This window comes from Corapipo altera, unplaced genomic scaffold, assembly GCF_003945725.1.
Source record: "Corapipo altera isolate COAL_440 unplaced genomic scaffold, ASM394572v1 0, whole genome shotgun sequence".
Lineage (NCBI taxonomy): Eukaryota > Metazoa > Chordata > Aves > Passeriformes > Pipridae > Corapipo > Corapipo altera.
Window position 1 is genome coordinate 20,038,387 of NW_020884872.1, and position 20,452 is coordinate 20,058,838.

The 20,452-nt window shown below is 38.5% G+C and overlaps 1 protein-coding gene across 3 annotated transcripts in view; it reads right to left on the reverse strand.

Moving 5' to 3' along the window:
• The window catches only part of TBL1X (transducin beta like 1 X-linked), a 196,237-nt gene that overhangs the window by 51,442 nt on the left and 124,343 nt on the right, over nucleotides 1-20,452 (reverse strand). For all 3 annotated transcript variants that reach the window (XM_027639213.1, XM_027639204.1, XM_027639220.1), the window contains one exon: nucleotides 2,206-2,313. In XM_027639213.1, the coding sequence (XP_027495014.1) occupies nucleotides 2,206-2,263 (58 nt within the window). In that variant the 5' untranslated portion in view covers nucleotides 2,264-2,313. The remainder of the gene's footprint in view (nucleotides 1-2,205; nucleotides 2,314-20,452) is intronic.

Here is a 20,452-nt window from a genome sequence, read left to right on the forward strand (position 1 = left end):
TGGTTTTGGCAAATGCCTTTAAATTGTAGGGGTTTGAACTCAGACTGTGTTTAAACACTGGGCCTTTAAATTTGGCATGTCTTATTTCTGAAGCTATGGATTAAATACCTTTCATCTGCTGTCACATCTTATGGCATTTATAGTAGCAGGTGGAAAGGCAAAAATGCTGTATAACAATTTCTGTCTAATTACCCTACTTCATCTGAAAATACAGATATAAAAATTCCTTTGGAAAAAACCAATGACAATAGGAAAAATGATTCAAAATAAATGTGAGAAGCTTTTTAAGCAGATTAGTGGATTCATCATTGGTTACAGCTCTTGTATGCTGAATGAAATTCCTAACAAACTGTCAGGTATATCTACTGAATCCATACCCAGCACCTAGATTTCAATATGCTCAGTTTGAAGCATATTTGAATATTTCTTTAAATATTTGACCTCAACTTTCACTCTCTTAAATGTGTAAAATATAATAGAACACTGGAAACAAAATGCCTTTAGTATGTGTGGACTAAAAAAGAGAAACTTTTGGCCCTCTAGATATGAAGGTAAGAGCAGTACAACTTGCTATTAATATGAAAATTTATATGTAAACTTCTCTGTAAAATGGCAAAAGTGACCGCTTGCTTGTGGGAGATGGGTTACCTAGAATATCACCATTCTTGACTGACTTTGTAAAGCCTCCTGAATCACTACACAACACTAATCCACTTACTGATGTATCAAGAGGAATAAAAAAGGCTAATTTTCTTTTTTCACATCAGGAAAAGCTACTGCATTAATACATTGTTATGTATTATCTCCTACAACTCAAATATAAGAACGTAAAATAATTTCAAGATTCTTTACACTTTGATTATGTCCATCTGTGCACTGCTCTAATGTCTAAAAGCTCTATCCACTGTGGTACACAACAGTTTATTTTTAAAAGTAAACTTTGTCTGGATGACGTTTTTAGTTTTGTTAGTTCTTCTTTTTCTTTCATCTGTTTGCACACCAGATCTAGACTATTTTTTTATGAAGCTCTGTTATTAGAGAGTGGAATGGAATACAACATGAGAAAAGAGCTAACACAGGCCACAACTGGACTCTCAAAGAACTGCTTTAAAAGACCAGATACTAAAACAATATGAAAAATTTTCTTCGTAATTTCAGTGGAGATTCTTTACACAGGGATTTAGGTTTTTGGGATCAAAACAGTCTTGCAAGTAGAAGAAACATCTCAAAATAACATATCTAATGCATGCTAGTTATAATGACCAACAGAAGTAGGCTAACCCCACATCTTTTTATTATGCTGCGATTTTGGTCCCCTGTGCAAGACATCTCTTGGGTCTGGAGGGTTTATTCCAAAACTGGCTTCAAATCTTCTGACAGGACAACATGTATTTTTCATAGAAATTTTTGTTCATTTCAGCATACGAAACATGAAATATTTTTAGTCAATTCTACTTTTACCAACACAAAACATAGGGTCAGTACCAAGTAAACTGTGATGCTGCCCATAAATTATTTGTCAATGTTTCTCAACTCTCCTATCATCTCTAACAAAATATTTTCCATTAGCTAATAGACCCTCTACTTCTTGCAGTCAAAGAGTGGAAACAAGACTATGGAAACAAACCCAAAATTTAAGTTTCAATTTAATATTTTTTTTAAGATTTCCTTCTAAAAGGAAAAGCCCTGTAATATTTTCCAATATGAAAACAGACAGAAGTGGAAGTGATATTGAGACAGAGCCACACTGACCCTTGTGCAGCTCAGTTTACATATATAATTACCCTAACAAAATTCTAAAACATCAGAAATTTGCAAACAGATTTACATTAACAGCCAATATAAAACCAATTTAGACAATTTCAGGTAGTTAAGAAAAAAGATACAACATATATGTGCTTTGTGCCTATGCTGCCAAAAATTACTTTGGCTGACATGATATTACTCTACCAAAACATTTGTTAACATAATGTTATTTACGTCCTTGTTTTGCCTAACTGCAATATTTACTTTTGTACCTCTGCATGTTTGCACTTTTTTTATGTTCAAGACAATGATTTCAAAGAAATGTGGGTTTGTGCGAGAAATATTTAGTCTATCAGTCTGAAACACTCAAGGCAACATTCCTAGAGCAATATCATGCTTAAAGCCAATTTTCCCATTTCATTTATGACCAGAAGTTATGAGGAAAGAGCAGAAATTTACCCGATTCCTGGAGATAGCGATACACCAAGAAATTCACTTCGTCACTGGTTATGCTCATCTTAGCCCAACCTCAATATGATGAGGTCTACGAGAAGTGTGATCCACGCTCTGTTCAAAGGAGAGAAAAGAACAGGTTTTGTTTTATCTTCATTTGGTATGAAATGTGTTATCAAAACAGAGGTGGGAATTGCTAAGGTATTTAAAGATCTCATACAGTTATTAGAGCTGTAATGTCCCAGTGTGAGGCACCCATTAAATATTGTGAATCAAGTACTCAAGCTGTACTGCACCTTTTATTATAATTAAAGAGCAGTATTTAACATATACAAAAAACACAGAGGGAGCATTTTATATCTTGGGAGACTTTGCAAATGTCAATTCTTTTACTTCAGTGGCTTTACCACAGGTTCTTTGGACACTCCTTTTTACCATGCGAGCATTTTTTTTCTCAGAACTGCTGACAATTACAGTCACATATAACACACCAAATCATAACCTTTCTGCAGCCTCAAATTTGAAATCCAGTTTTCTGTCCAGTTATTCATCCACTGAAGACAGATCCTCTCCTTACAAAGCCATGTTATGCAGTGAATGGCGCAGGGGGAAAGTGGGGAGAGAAGGAGAGAACACCATATACCTTGAGCCAACAAGGAATACAAATATCCTTGCATTATATAAACTTATAATATTATAACATTATGGTGAGCAAGAATTAAACTTTCATTTTTCACTTAAGTAATCGCAACCTTTAGGATGATGGTTTTACATTACTATTTTGGGCTTATGCTCTGGTAATAAAAACACTGGGCTTAGATGATGAATTTATTTTGAACATTTTCCATTAAATCTTGATGATTCATTCCTGCTTGGGAATCTGACATAAGTAGTTTGGTTTCAAAAAACATAAGTACTCCTCAGACATAAACTTTGGAACATTGTCATCCACACCATACCTATAACTAATCACGTACAGATTTGGACACAGAGGCACACACTATGCTCTCATCGTGTCTCACAAATGAAAGACCGTGGGCGTGTGCTGTTTCTTTCAATTTCCCGTATGTCTCTTCCTGGCAAGCGGAAAGGTCGTCTTTGTTCATCGAAAACCTCTTCAGTAATTCCTGCTGCCTAAAGTAGCACCTGCTACTGCAGGCGATGCTGATCGACGACGTTTCCCCTGGTGATGATTTAAACCAGCAGGTCACTCATGACTGTAACAGATGTCTCTGCATATTTATGTAAATGGAGGTCTTTCGAACCCTGGTAGGCCTTTTATTATCCTAGGCTGTATTTCATCAATAGCTTGGATGCTGGTTTTCCATAAGAAACCATAGTTTGCTAATTTGGGAGGCATCCTCCTCAAGTACTCCAGTCTTTATCACTACAGTTTGCATTTCACAGAGAACAAGAAGAAATAAAATACTGAAAATCATGTAATCTTGGTAAGGAAAATTTCATCTCCTTTGGAAAGGATGAGCACTCTCTGCTAAGATTCTGGCTGAGGACAGCATCAGCTGTATCCAACAGCCAGTCCTGTCACACCCGCCACGTATTGCCCTAGGAAGCCACTTGATCTCTTTTCTCTTCAATCCCTCTTCTGCAAAATGGGCTCAAATTTGTCTGCCACATGATTTGGAGACTGGAAGCACTGACAGCGTTAAGGGCTTCAGTTACCAAGGTTGGCAACTGCAGCCAGTAAAAGCACCACTTCCAGTATAACTTTATACATACTTCTTCCAGATAAACAGACTTGGAGCTAAATAATTAATAAACCCCTATGCCCCTTTTTGCATAATCATTGTTGTACAATGAAGAACAAGACAGACATTCGTAGCAACAGTTAAGGCCATTTTCACATTTGAGTGCTTAAAATACATCTGTATCGTTGCTATGGCCATGATAATATTAAATCAAGAAAATCTGATAGCTGTGAGTTGAAAAAAACCCCACTTTTAAAAGCATTTTAAAAATAGCTGTTTCAGAATTTGGTGGTAGGAAAGTTGGTAAAGATGAAACCTCTTGCAAAAATTCAGTTCCAGCAATGACGTACTCTGTGGTAAAATGAACTTTATTTAAAAAAAACACAAGAAACTACAAATGCCATTTCTGGATTCATCCTGCCAATTTAAGACATTAACATGGTATTTCCCACATACAGAGGGTTGCTTCAGAAAAGGGAAGCAAAGGAAAGGAAGAGTGCTGGTTTTTGTTTGTTTTTCTAAAGATGACTTTTCTTGAATGAATTAAAATCAGAGAAAATCAGCATGATTGCAAAATAAATAATCTGACAGCCCCAGAAGAAAAAGCTCCATGGCAGCTAGCTACCTTTGCATCAGAATCCCAAGCACACCAAGTAGTAGTTGGATTTACAATGCATTTTCCCTGAAGTCAGTCAACAGGATTTACTTTGACGTACGTGTCAGATCATATCTTTATACACATTGTTACCATGCCACAAATAACTAGATGATCTCCACTCACATATTTAAGGTTTCTTCCCTCCCACAGATGCCAGTGTAGCAATCAGATACACAACTGTAAAGCTTTTACCCATCCACAGCAACACACAGTTCTTGGCTTTTACCCAGAGAAACGTATTCATTAGAAACTTGGCTGAGCTATGAAAGGCAAAGACCATACTCAATTTCATTAACGCTCTTTCTGATTTCCTTCTTCTCTGCAGATAAACAGCCCAAATAAAAGTGGCTAAAAAGACATTTCAGGGAGGAGAGAAACATACTTATATTTTGTGTATCTCCAAGGCTGATTCATAAGGTACAAACAACTAGCCTCCCCCACAACACAATATTTTTTAAATGTAGAAATGCAAACTTCTGTAGAAAACTGCAGAAACCTTCAGTTATCACTGTGATAGATTTAATTCTGCTAATTGATGATCTCCTTTTTTTTCACTGAAGACTGGTATTACCTAGATTAATAGTTTTTTTTAACAGTAATAAAGTACAGTGTATGAAGAATACCAATGTGCCTTTGGAAACATTTCACATTTAAACCAGCAATAAGATCGTCATTCTTCACAGTGTCAAGAGGATTAACAAAAGGCATTCAAAAGGCTACAACTTTCTTTACTTGAAACACCTTTTCCTGCACCGAATTACACGTAATGGGAAGTTCTATTTACTTAAACCTCACCTTAAAAATTTGGGTGGTGATGCTGCAGACATTTAAGAATGTCTAAACACGTGACCTGAGTCAATTAAGACTACCCAAAGTATAATGTATCTAAAACATACGAACCCCATCAGTGGATGGGTTGTCAAGATCATGCAAAATTAAACACTTATTTTAAATAAAGACTCAACTCTCAGATCTACCGAAATGAGGTTTTTGCAAAAATGTTTTGCACACAGAGGTAAAAATCTAGGATATTAGCCCGAATATACCATCACTGTGCTTCTAGGGCTGCTTGGCTTTTGCTGAAGTGGTTTATCTGGCATTGAGCTTGCTCCAGCGAAGCTTAATGCTGCAGCTTCCCTGTGCTCTGGGCAACCAGGGCAGCTTGATTCCTGGAGTACACCACTGGATCTCATTTGGCTCTGTGCACTGACATACCACTGTTCTCAAATTAAACCTTCCTGGGGCACTGGGAATCCTACTAATGGGCCATGCCAGTGGCTCTGGAGAAGGCAGCCTCATGTATAACTATAGTTCAGCACAGTGCTGGCCAGGTGAACTAAGAACAGTTTCTTTACGTCCCATGCCCCTACTCAAGGATTGTTCTCCCTTCATCAGGCATATTTTAGCACTGTTGCCATAAATAAGGGAGATCTGGCTGAAGAATCAGGGGAAAATAACTTTTTTAATTTTCAAATAGTATCTAAAGACTCAACTCCTTTGCCCTTCTTCTAAATGATGGTCACAGGGTCCTCCAGGGCCGTGTCCTGCCCTCCAGGCTAACCCCGGACCAGGGAATGGCCAAGGTTATTTCAGGAAATGAGTTTACATTTGCTACTTGCTGCAGCATGCCACCCACAGGGACTGGGAGTTACCAGTCAGTCTTCCCTTCAGGAAGGTGGAAACAGGCCAGACATTTAGGGAAAACACCTAAACTAAAACGTAAACCTGAAACCTAAATAGGAAGTCAGACACTTCCCATTTCTGCATCCAGCCCTGCCGACAGAAATGTATCAGATGGTTGGTCAGGCCACATTGTGAAAAAGTCTGCAAGCTCCAGTCTGCTTTAACTCAGTGCTGAGCAGTTGCCAACTTCTCGGAGGGTTTTTTGGGGGTCATTTTTGTAATATCCCCTGAAAAACAAGCCCCTCAAAACCCCAACTGAAACATACAAATTTTCATTTTATCTCCTGGAGAGGTTTCACTATTTACCTACTTGTTCGACAAGGCTAGGCCAAAATGTCTTTTCACAACCGAAGTTTTACTGATAACAACACTGTCACTAAAATGATAGGGAGGTGTGAAGAGAAATTGCATATTTGCTTTGGGGAAAAAAAGGCAAGGAGAGGTTCCATAAAAATGAACACATTGCAGAGAAGTTCAAACATTGAATGTTGTCAAATTGATGCCTTGCTGCATGGGAACTGGAGTTTACACTTTTGTGCTCCCATTTTCTCATCCAAGATGGATCCACGCACCAAGGTGCATCTCTCAGGACCCACTACAGTCTCCCTGTGTTGGAGAAGAGAATGTGAACAGAAGAACTAAAATAGACTCTAGGAAGGCACCATGACAGCATAGTCAAATCAATGTGTTACTGTTTTGCATATATTCTGTAGTTTAATGAAAAACATTTCCCAAAGCCAGAAGCCACTTCTCAAAAAATTAGTCATTTAGGCAATCTCAGTGTTTCTGTTGAAAAATGCTTTCATCAGAAACTTTCAATGAGCTCTATGCTTCTGTATTTCTCGGATGCTCCCTACCATAGAGTCAGAACAGAGTCAGTAGCCAGCAGCTCTTCCCCAAAGGGTAATGAGCTCTGCTTGGCCCACACCAGTGCATTCCTCAGTCTTGGCTTTTATCGCAGCTGCCTCCTCTTGTGGAAACTCCAGTATGCTACTTTCCAAAAATGCCAAATGAAACTTCTCGGAGAGGAAAAGAGCATAGTCTGCTCCCTCTCCCCTCACAGTCTCTCCTGTCATTTTATGAAACTAAGGAGTCTTTTCTTTACAAGTATCCTGACAAGGGAATGAGACCATTGCACTCCTGATTACAAGGTGCGGGATGGTGTTTTCCAAACTCCACATATGTAAGTCACCAAATTAACAGTGAGCCCTCTTCAACATGCAGATTGTGCAGGCTTGACTTCTTGACTCTTCCTTTTAAGGTTTGAGCAAGACATCACACTTAAAAAAAAAACCAACCAAAAAAACCCAGTTGCCCCTTCTGGAGACCTTGCACTTAAGAAAGCACATCAAGATGTGCTCACAGTAAGAACTGCACCATACCTCCCTGGCCTTTCATAGAGGGAAGGTGAATAGTTAATTATCCTCACTCTGCAAATGATCCTCACAGGTCACTCCAACTACTGAATGACAAAAAATGAGGTGATTACAGCCTTTCAGATCTATTGTCCTAGGTTCCTTACAGATGCTCACAGATGTCTTTGCATCGCTTATGCTGTTAATATTTTGAAGTTTTAGTCACAAGTGCATTTGCAAATTTGTTGTTTTGGGAAAACAAAAGCTGAGATTCCGCAGAATAGAGTAATCTCCTTTGGGAATGGTTATTGAGCTGTACAGTATGCATTGTCTCACTTAGATGTCTGTCACCATCATTTATAGCAGATCACTAAGGACAAGGACCTCAAAAAGAGAAGGCAATAGGCTTGTCAGAAATCCTGCACTGTCAGATGTTAAGCCTGGCTCTTATTTTGGTTTTAAATCTACTTATTTACACTGAACTGCCACTGATTTTTAAAAGACCACACTATACCAAAACAAACCCAGGGAGCCACGGCTCATTCCCATTCTCACTGCTGCCTTTAAGACCACACTCAGATGAAAAGCCCAATGGCATCCTGGCCTGTATCAGGAACAGTGTGGCCAACAGGACCAGGGAAGTGATTCTTCCCCTGTACTCACCTCGAGTACTGTGTTCAGTTCTGGGCCCCTCAGTTCTGAAGGGTATTAAGGTGCTGGAGCAGGTCCAGAGAAGGGCAACAAGGCTGGTGAAGGGACTCGAGCACAAGTCCTATGAGGAGAGGGAGCTGGGGTTGTTCAGCCTGGAGAAGAGGAGGTTCAGAGGAGACCTCATCACTCTCTACAACTACCTGAAAGGAGGTTGTAGCCAGGTAGGGTTTGGTCTCTTCTCCCAGGCAGCTGTCAGTAAGACAAGAGGGTATGGTCTTAAGCTCTGCCAGAGGAGGTTTAGGTTAGATATTAGGAAGAAATTCTTTACGGAGAGGGTAATCAGACAATGGAATGGGCTACCTGGGGAAGTGGTGGATTCTCCATCCCTGGAGGTTTTTAAGATGAGACTGGATGTGGCACTTAATGTCATGGTCTTGTAACCACGGTGGTAATGGATCAAGGGTTGGACTTGATGATCTCAGAGATCCCTTCCAACCCTGCTGATTCCATGAAAAGTTGTAACAACTTCATCTGTACCTGAGAGCTTCAGAAAAAATGGCACAGATGTAATAAAGGTCTAGCTTGGATCCTGATACTTGGATCTCATACTATTAACCAGTGAGCTCTACCATATCGGTGTTCCAAATCTGGTGCCAATCGGAGAAAAAGGATGTAGAAGGAATGCCAACCATAGACATGTGGTACTGATCAATGAACCCGTAATTCTGTCTTCACGAGGCCACTTCTGATGAATCAAATGTTGTGTGGGCAAACCAGACAAAAAAGAGGTTTTCATTTAAATGAAATCAAAATATTGTTCAGGGAGAAGGTTGGTTTACTATGCAATATCTATAAAGATGTGTCTTTGAACAGATGAATCTCTATTTTTTAAAATCATAACAGTGTCTACTATATTTATATTTTTAAAAATCTGCAATAGATTAACAAAATGGTTGTCCTTTCCTGGAAAAAAATGTTAACAAAATAACACATCATCCAGGAAACTATCAAAACATGAAAAAAAATAAAAGCAAAAGTAACACAAAAATATTTATAAAAATAATTTGGCCAGTTAAACACTTCAGTGAACATTGTTGCAGAAAGCTTTATTTCTGCATGAATACTACTTTTCATTAAATTATAAATTACATTTCAAACTGAAGGGCCACTTGGAACCAAATCCACATCTATTTACTTAAAGAAAGGGCAGCAAGAGATATTCCAGCAATTTCTAAGTGCTATTCAAACATTTTTCAATTAATCAACAATTCCCAGAGCAAAATAACTAATCATCAACAAAAGACAAGCCTTTAATCACTAAATTCCCAGCAAACTCTACTTCCTCTATCTAAAGAGATGCTGAACTCTGCATCAGATCTTTCATACTTATAATCTCTTAGTTTGATCAGGTTGTTTTTCAGTTCTCAGTTGATTTACTTAATTACAGCAGCCTCCAGCATTTCAGTTCTGAGTTCAAGTGGATCTTTTCCAACTGCCTTTGCTGCAGAATGAAATGCGTTTTCCAGTATTGATCTTTCCTCTTTGTCTCTTTGCTAAGGGGAAAAAAAGCAAAAAACCCCCACTGCTCCTCTTAATTAGTGCAATTGTGTTAAACCTCTTTTATAGCTTGGTTCTAAGAAAAGGAAACTTCCTTTTTTTTTTAATAAACAAAAATATTGTTCATACCAGCATATTATATGGAAAGGTCCAGGAAGCAAAAAATAAGACTAATGGGAGAGCAAGACTAATGAGAGAGTTGACAGTAGGTCCAGAAATTGCAAACGAAATGAAATGAATTGTTTTAAAATAAAAAAGGAAGGAATTACAGAGGCTTGAGAAATCAAAACACATGATTGGATTTAGTTTGAGAATCAAGATCCCTCATCACTCTTGGAACAACTGAAGTCAATTGGGAATCCTGCCACTAAAAAGAACCAAGGATTTTTATCCTTACATGAGCACAAAATGGCAATTAGGACAAGCAGAGGGACAATGGTATGTGTCCACTCATTTCAAACCAATTAGGCCAAAATACATGACTGACTGATTGTGCAGTAACAGACTGTCTGTGTGCACGTGCGTTTCTATGCTCGTAACGCAATAAAAATGTGCTTTAAATCTTACAAATTGTGCTACATGCTCAAAAAAGTTAAAGAGCATTGCAACTTTAAAAAGATGGCACAATTTCTCTAGCAATATTTGATTTTCTTTAATTTTGGCAAGAGAGCCACTATACTAATGCTCTCTGAAATTTAACTTTTCACTTAATATACCTGGATTTTGCTAAAACCTCAACAAAACCAAATATTTACATTTTTCATCTGTGCTTCACATTCAGAGTTTTGAAGTGAATGAGTGCGATGGCATGAGTTCCTACTAGAACTGGTTGTACCTGTTTCAGATGTAAAATAACACAGATGAACTTCTAGAATGGACATCCCTCCTCCCCAAATATCTAGAATAAAGTGTAGTTTATTTTTCAGCTGTTTGACACCTAATAGTAAAAATACACTTAAACGTGAGGTATCTCAAGTCCCAAGCTGGCCTGCAAGAACGGGCACAGACAGGCACTAGCTGTGATGAGACAGGCAATGGCCCAGTTGAGAAAACATTGTCTTTGAGGTGACACCATGCAGTTGGAACACAAAAGGAGCTTCCAGAAACCTCAGAGCCACATGGGCAGTGGGAGTTAGCAGCCATGGCACCTGTTTTAAATGAGGCAATGCCAGGGCAAGGAATGTAAGAGCAATGAGCCTGGAAGGACAACGGAGAGACAGTCTGAAGGCCTTGCTCAAAAGACAGAATATCTGAATAAGGTTTTTTTGATTATTTCTGATTTTTATCCTGCAACTTTGCTGCTTAAAATGGTCAAATTGTGGTAGCAGGGGCCAAAATCCTGCTTTTTCCCAACACATCTGAGCACTTAACTTGGCTGAAGAATTGGGTTGTGTCTTGCATGTGCACCCTATTTTTGAAGAGCAAGGTAAGGATAAAACATCTTTGTGTGCTTTTTTATCCTGCTCCTTACATAAACCACTTCCCATACCACCCTGAGGGTAAATTCTCATTTTAAAGACCAGACCACTACCACCTCACTGGTTGCAGTGGTGTCAGTGTCCACTACAGCAGAAGGCACTTCCACCACCCAACACACCGTGCACAGGCACATGGCCTCAGCACCAGGGAAGTGACGCACAGAGGTGAAAGTGTAAAGGGCTTTGAGACTTGGTCCCATATTTTGCTCCTTTGTCCCAGAACTACGGGGCCCCTGCAATGCTCTCCAGGCAAGCAGCATCATGGACACAGCAGCGGCGCCAAGAAGCAGGGCCTGTTTGTCCACATACCTGTAGGTTTGTTTGTTACATCTCTCCCACAAGACCCAGATATCCAGTAAAACCTGTTTCGATGCCATGTATATAGAAATTTCATTCTGTTTCCGTATCTTTTAGGACACCCTGACACAAGTGCAGTTAGAGAAAGACTAAGAGTGAAAACCTTTGTGGTACTACTGTCTCATGACAACACCTGTAACTTGCATGACAAAGAGCACCCTTGGACTTAGCAAAGCTCTGTGTATAAGATGAGGTAAAACAACATGAATCTGTGCTAGGCTAACCAACCTACATTTTTTTTTTTAGCTATGCAGTCTGGTCCCATACAGCTGCAGGTCCCTACAAGTAGCAGACAGAAGAAGGATCAGCGTTGTTCATCATGTGTAGGAAGCGGAGATGGGCACATCCCTGAAACCTCAAAATGTGGGATCCATCCAGTGAGCGAGCGCCATGCGGAAGACCTGTGAAGGTCTAGAGGCCAGCAGGGAGCTACAGCAGCTTGGCTAGTTCATGTCTGGATGGCCTCAGGCAAAGGGAATGTGCAGCGATGTCATTAACGGGGTGGATTTTTATTAGTTTCTGCTAATAAGCTTAGCAGATGTTACTGGAAACAGTTTGATGTTATTTTTCCATCATTTATAACTTTTTTTTTCCCTCTCAGCAAGCAAAAGCCTTGCCACACATTTCAACCTTCACTTGTTTCCCCTGTAGTATTGTTAAAAATGTAGTTGAAGATTTTCTTTATTTTTATTATTATTGTACAAAGGGAAAAAGCATTTTTCCCATTTGTCTAGAATTCCAAAATAGCTGAAAGGATTATACTCCAAATTAACGAAGCAGAAATAGTTTTCAGACTCACAACATGGAAAATTTTACCCCCCAAAAGCCGTATTTTGTAAATTTTAGAATATGTGAAAACAAAGAACTATAATGGAAACTATTTCAAACTTTTATTATGGCAGATCCTATTATAAACTATTTATAAAGATTTTAACTATGGCTATAAATACTTAATGTTTTCCCTTGAATAATCCTAAGAGAATGCCAATGTTAAAAGCCATAAGGACAAAGATTACATAGAATAGTGCAATGGAATAGAAAAATACATACATAAATTCAGGATATTTCACTGCTGTGTATTTCTACTTCTAACATTTAGACTTTAGTGGAAATCTGTTGTGGGGGTTTTTTGTGTGTGTATTAACTTTTTTTTTAAATATAAAGTTTCACTGGCTCCTGGTTTATATTGGTTTGAGCTCTGGAGAAGGGTCTCCATTTTATAGAAGGTGTAGTACTACTTTCCTTGTTGGATGGTGGAAAAGGAAGGAAGAAGGATGGAGGGAAATAATTTGCTTTCAAAGAATGCCTGCCGAAACTTCTAAGCAACCACTGAACTAAAAGCTTATTTCTAAGTTACTCTTCTGTATTCACATTGCTAAATATTGCAGAAAAAATTCCCATTAAAAATCAATACAAAGAATTAAGGCTAAGAATTAAGGTCTTATAAAAACCACCTCAAGTGCCAACTTCAGATACTAATTTATCTTTAACTTTTCCTCTGGATACTCCATACCCAGGATCTAAATAGCAAAGAAAATTTCATACAGAATGTGTCCAGTATAATCCAAGTTGTACAACACTATCACACACATTATCTGCCTTTTCATCCATTCTCAGTCCTTTACATGCTGTAATTGGCCAAGAGGGGTGAGGTCGTCTCTTTGTCATTTGAGGTTTTCCTGCTTTCTGTCTTACTGGTAAGACCAGTGGAAGACTTTGTGCTTCTCTTTAGCTGAAAGATGTTTGACTATTTTGACCTCTGACCACATAAGAAGGCACCAAACATATGATGGTTTTACCCCCTCCCAATCTTCTATCAATTCTTCCATTAATTTCAATATGGAATTCTGATGTTTCCTCCAGTCTAGGGATAGCAGGAGACATAAGCAGCAGCACTTTCTAAGGTTTGTGTCTTCAGATAGTATTTTTAGAGTGAGTTGCCAGTCCTCATTTTTTTTTCTATTTGTAGATGGGTGAAGAATGTACAATACAAAAAGACAAAGAATCACATTTCTAGTGGCAGCATCATGAAGTCCTACACAGCCCTAATATAAATAACAATGTCTACAGATTAAAAGGAAATGCTAAGAAGAAAGCTTTTTAACCTATTTTTTGAAAAAGCTAACCAGCCTAGAAACTAAGATGAACTAAAATATCCTTGGGGAGTCAGAGACAGACATGACATAATCTCAGGTTTTCATAAAAAAATTCAGTTAAATACTTCTCCGGAAGGATTTTAATATATTATGACACAGCTATTAGTTAGCTCAGATTAAATAAAAAAAGCACTCCCCTGCTTTAAAAAATCAAGATAGAGAGAACTGAAGCCTTAAATCCACACGTACAGGGTTTGAGAAGCTTTTAAAGGTTTTAATCCCTAGACAAGAATTACTTCATCAGTTTTTGACCTTCAGTCCAAGAAGGACTCTAGGGAGGCTACAGGTGATCAGAAGGGCTGGTGTTAATCATACACTTGCTATTACAGAAATATTATAAAAGTTGCTGAAAACAAGTAGGATTTTGGGTGCCTAAAGGCTTGAGGGGTCACAGGCTGGAAGGGACCTCCGGAGGTCTCTAGTCCTACCCCCTGCCAAAAGCAGGACCAGCTTTGGGGTCAGACCAGGCTGCTGAGGGCTTGCACCCACCAGAGCTTGAAACCCTGCTAGGACAGAGATGGCACAGGCTCCTGGGGTGACCTGCTCCACTGCCAACACAATGTGAACATGTTGGAAAATGTTTCTCCTTTTAAAACCACTCTAAACCTGTTGCAACCTGTACCTCTTGCCTCCCACCCTGCACCACTGTGAGGAGCCTGGTCCCATTTCCTCAGTGATTTCCTGTAGGTGCTGGGAGGCTGTCAGGTGCTTCCAAAGCCACTCCTTCTTCAGGTTGCCCCATCCCCCCAGTCCCTCCTCACAGTGCAAGCGCTACAGCCCCGCTGCCCTGGGTCCTCCCAAGCTCCCTCCAGCTTGTCCACATCTCTCCTGTGTCAGGTGCCAAAACTGGATGCAGTATCTAGATATGGACTGACAAGCACCATATAGAGGGGGACAATCCCATCCCTTGATCCCTGGCTGCACTCCTACTCATACTGCCCAGATTATTTGTTTCTTCTAGTTCTCACAAAGAGAAATCACACTGGTGTTATGAAGAGGCAAAACCTCCATACGGCTTTTAAATGAACATCAATATCAGCATTAATTCAAAGGAAGCAATTTTTCCAAACTGGAACAGTCTTACTCATTTGTCCTCTTCACTAATTTTATTTGGGAAAAGAACTTTTACTTGGAAAAGACATGCAGGAAGGTAGAGTAACACTCCATACTGTCATGCCTATTAGATCTTCTAAGGATATTGTAACCAAGAGAGTATTTTAGTCATCCAGATCCTGGAACATAATTCTCAAAGACTAGCTAGCTATGAAATTCCCTCTACAAGGAATGGGGAGAGTTATGTGCCTGTTTCAAAGATTTATGTGTTTTCCTGTAGACATGGATTAGACACTTGTCTGAGACTGGGATTCATTGCTTCAAATTTCCGCTCCAAATCCAGGCTCCAATTTGTACTTTTGGCTGTGGAGAACTGACTCAGTACTTTTATTTGAAAAAAAAAAAAAGGAGAAAGGTGGCAGTGGAAGTGGTATAACAGACTTTAAGAGACTGAACATTAAAGTATTCACTTAAGAATTAGCAAGTTCAAACTTGCTAAATTCTCCAGCTCCCAGGAGAGCACACTTTACACCTGGTTACAGGTTGCTGAAACAAAAACTCTATGGAGCAAAGAATTAGACTCCCACAGATGGGAAAAGAAACAGAGATCTGTAACCACTCTTAATGATCCTTTGTTTATTTCAAGTATCTGGCTGCAGAGTCATGAACCATTTACACTTCCATTTTTTCAGCATCAATGAAAAACTGATGTAAATATGAGCATTTGTCCAAAGACGAATTTTCATTCATTTTTTCACTCTTCATCACAATTCTTTACATATGTTTTACATCTCCTTATTAAGGGAAGATAATTTTGCTCTCTTCTTATTTCTACAGAAACTCAAGAGCCTTTGTAGTATTATGCAAGGAGCAGACATCAACACCTATATTTAAGTATGACACACTATAAGCTTATATTATAACCTTTAATTTGACTCCATTTTAACTATTTGGACTGTAAAGCTCCACAGTGAGTCTTTGCCTCAAGCAAATTTTTTTTCCTGAAAGGCATAAGCAAAAATAGTTCAGTTGTTTCAGAGTGAAGATGGTGAAAACCAGTTTTGCTGATATTTATACAGTTTCAGTGTTTCAATGAGAATCTCCAGTGCCTCCACACCTCAGAGCAGGGACTTGACATATGGCAGAGAAGCTGCTCCCATGGTAAAGTGTCTTTTCTGTCACAGTGAAAATCCTTCCACATTTGACTAAAGTCTCCTGAAAATACTACTTGTATATGCATGGTACAGGTTTGTTAGAGGCTGTAATTCAAGTATATTTTCCTTGCATTAACTTTGCTTCCTACTCATGCCTTTGTATACAAGGAAAAGCAGACACAGACGCATGGGAAAAGGTGAGGGATGCAACAGGCACTGGGAAGGGTAAAGGGCATCATGGCTACAGACTTATGGACAGCCGAGATGGTAGTTTCAGGTGTCTCTCCAGACAGTGGAGAATACTTTCTTCCCAACAAGTATTTCAGAGGAAAAAATATTATAACCAAAATATGACACTGATTTTTAAATTTCTCTGCTGGCCTTCATACTAATTTTTATCAGTAGTTTATTTCCGCAGACTTAGACCATGTGATCTTTAATGCCTTGTAGCTCTATTTATTTACGTCTTACTTTTATTATTTTTATGAGCTAAGGATTTTTCTCCTAAGCATTTGATTATAACACTTAGCTAGCCTAGGGAGTTATTAAAATATTTTAGAAGTATAATTTAAAAAACATAAAGTAGATTTTTTCCCTCTCCCATTTGTTTTTTTCTCAGTTAAGAACAGATTTAAATCACAGCACAGCTGTTTGCTTCTAAGTACCTGTATTTTACTTGGGTCAAATTTAATTTGAAAATTGCTGAAATTTTTAGCTCTTAATAAACTGCTCGTATTTAGTCAACTCCTTCAAACATAAGAAATACACACAAGCATACACCATTCAATGCATTCTTGTCCTCTGGGATTGCATTCAAAGACAGAAAGGAAACAAAACTTGTACTTTCCAATGTCACTTTTACCATGGCTCAGCTGTCACTGAGCAATATTTTGGTACTATAAACAAAAGGCAATCAAATAAAATGCATCAGTGAAGAGCCATCACTTAAATTTTTATTGACTACTGACTTGTAGAGAGCTGACCTGGAGCTTGAGAAAAACGATATTCTAAACCCTACCACCTGCAAAGAAAGCACAAGACTTTCACAACAATGCAAGAAATTATTCCTTTCTCTTTTATTAATATATGCCTGATGTAATCCCCTAGGTTCAAAAGACAGTTTTTCCCCACCAAATGCACTGATGCAGATGATCCTCCTTCCAATGAAAAACCTTGTGAAAGAAATCTTAGAAAAAGGTTTCACCTATTCTACATTTCATACTAATAAAATCACTGTTACCTGATAGGGTAATAGCTTTTTGTTTTCTTTAGGAAAAGGAAAAAAATACTACAACAGATATTTTGTGAAGAAATTTTGTTTTTTAGCTGCTGACACTTTAAACACAACACATGCACAAGTCTTCCACGATTATTAAAAACTGTAAAATACTCTGTAACAGACATGTAGTCACTAAGATGCAAAGGAGATATGTTAAATGAACAACTTTAAATTGTTTTACTTTATGTGAACTAAGCAGTAAGAGGATTATAGCATGTAACTTAAACTCTCAGCTTTCTTATTTTAAGACCTGACACAGACACTCCCATACAGCACTTATACACCCAGATCAAGCACCTTAAGGCTTTTTTTTGGAGGGGGAGTAATAATTTAGGGATATCTCACTGACAAAGAAAATCAGTTATAATTAGTAATAAAATCTGCATTCCTTTTATAAGAACTACAGTATAAAAAGCAGCAAAATAAAATAAAACACAATATGGGGTGTTTGTATATAATCGATAATGATAACAATAGTCTAAGAAAAGTAGAGTTTTATGCACATGCAAATGCCAATTCCTACATAGAGATTAATCTCCCACCTCAGGAATTAATAGTGTCACATTAATGGCTTTTTATTGCTCTGTCTTTCCAAAGTACTCTTAAAACATTACCTAATACATCTTAAATGTTTCTGTTTAGGTTTTGGTGTTACACAGAGGCTCTCATTACATGTCATCAATGCTTAGGAGGTTAAGTCACCACATCCATTCTCTCTTAAAGTGAAGGACCACAGTGCATCTTGTGATGAATATGACTATAAACCATGTTTCATAAATTCACATCTCTAGCCTCTCTGATCATTTCAACTGTCAGTACCAAGCACAAAATAATTTCTATTAGTTTTTTCTAAAAGTTTTGCTTTTCTCAAAAAGCAAAACTAACAACAGTCTTTCTAGTTCTACTGCAAGTTAGTCCATAACATAAACTGCCAATAATGGTAGTGTGTAAGAATGGCTCTTAATCCCTCTGACACAACATATTAAAAAAAAGATCTGAAACATTCATCCATGTGTCAGCTGTTCACTTGCCCCTCCCAGTCCTGCTTTAAATGAGCTTTCAGTTCCTACTGGTTCTATCTCTGTTACAGCAGCAGCAACCAGCTGAGCTGCATCCATCCTCGCTACTGAACTTCCACAAAGCACCTCTTAATTAGTGCAGAGGGTGGCTGACATGCTCAGGGTGAAGGTTCAAGTGCTAGATCATCTCCAGATGATTGATCTCTTGACTGAGTTGCATATTTGTTACCATAAAAATAAAGAAGTAGTGGAGGAAGGACAAGCCTAGAGACAGGAAGTCAAATAAATTTCTACCAGTGTGGAGGTAGAAGTAACTAACAAATAAATCACTGACTTAAAATGAATTCCAATGAATCAAACAGCCCTGTGAATGCATGTTCAATGTTGTTACTTCATCACTAAATATGGTCCAGTTCTTTAAATTATTAAATTTGTAAAATATTCTGGAAGACATACAGATTCACTAAGATGCAATGAGTATCTATTAATATCAAATGAAACCCTCAAAAATGTTTTACGTTATGTGAGCTAACCAGTGATAACATCATGTCTCAACTCTTATAATCACTTTCTAAACAAATACTCTGTTGTAGCAGGTTTGTTTTTAAATTGGGGCAATTGGCTTATCTAAAGTGAAATGTACAACTTTTATTTACTTTTTTATAAGGATCATTTTTGATTATAAAGACACTTCTATTTAAATTTTGTGCTCAGGTGAAGTCATTTAAAAGCCAGTTGCTACAATGCCTATGAGGTGAAGCTGAAGGGGAAAACCATCTACACCTGAAGGCACCTTACAATGGGAGGCTGTTAAAGTTGCAAAGGCTACCAATGGCCTCTCCTGCCACCAGCTGCTGGAGCAGCAAAGGCAAACCCAACTCCTGAGCTTCCCTCTGGAACCAGCTGGCTAGGCCTGAGAAGAGGCACCATGAACTCTCACATCTGGAAAGATCTGAGCTGAGCTTGAACTGTGGGGCTCAAACTCAGGGGACTGGTAGCAAATTGCATTGTGAGAGAGATGACGGGCAGGATTGCGTACATGTATGTACATCCTAGGGGCATGGCAGGAAAGCTGCAGTGGAAGGGCAAGGAAGCACACACAGCAAAGATGGAGGCAGTGCCAAGTTGTGGGATGCAGCCTAGCAAGAGCTGCGACAGGTGAAAGTGCCAGCTGAAGTAAGGCTCCATTCCCAGAGCAAAGAAATGGTTTCCTATTTAATTCCTGCTGTTTAATTTCACCCTCTCATGGCATTTAGGAAACACCACTTACTTTGATTACAGGTGAGGCTATAAAACAGAAAAGTTGCACAATTGCTTCTGCTTCAAGTCGGTATTCCAAAGATTTCACAACTCCTGAAACACCCACACTACATTCCCTCACTTGAAATCACTCAGTCGTGCTCAAAAAACCTGGAAAAAACTCCAGCTTTAATTTCCCCTTCCCCCCAAGATCACACACAAATAAAGACTTGTATTCAGCAAGCGGAATAAATGTGTTACCTTTTTGTCACCAGCAGAACTGGTGCCTGTAACTATACCTCTAAAATGACAATTTTGTCCTTCAAGAAATCATCCATACTCTTTAGGTATAAGCAGGATACTTACTTATGCCACTTTCAGAAGTAAGCGATTACACACAGAAGAACAGGAAACTACATTGTAGGCAAATATTCCCAAGACAGGATCTGAAATATTACTAATATTAGATGTGAATACCCTATTCTGAAGATTTTGCCATCATTCAGACAGAAGATCAAACTATTTATATGAAGACAGAATGGATTTTTCTAAATACTCTTGCACCCCTGGAAAAATAAAATAAAAAGTTCCTCAGGGTATGGTTTTCTTCCACATTTGAAAGAAGTGCATTATTCCTCTTTATACAATTATAATATAAAAAAACCACACAGGAGACCAAAGAGCTGCAAGCAGATCCCTAATTTTGTGTTAATTCAGAAATCAAACTCCCTCTAAAGTCAAAACTCCCCAGTTTCTATTTCCCATAAATCAGCCTAAATTTTGGCCGAATTTGGGGTAAGTTAACAAACAGAATTTGCTACTGCAGGTACTGGGGACACAATAGCATGGACCTGTCGAATCTCTCATCTCCATCCAAGTTCAGCAATAAGTATGAAAGATAACACAGA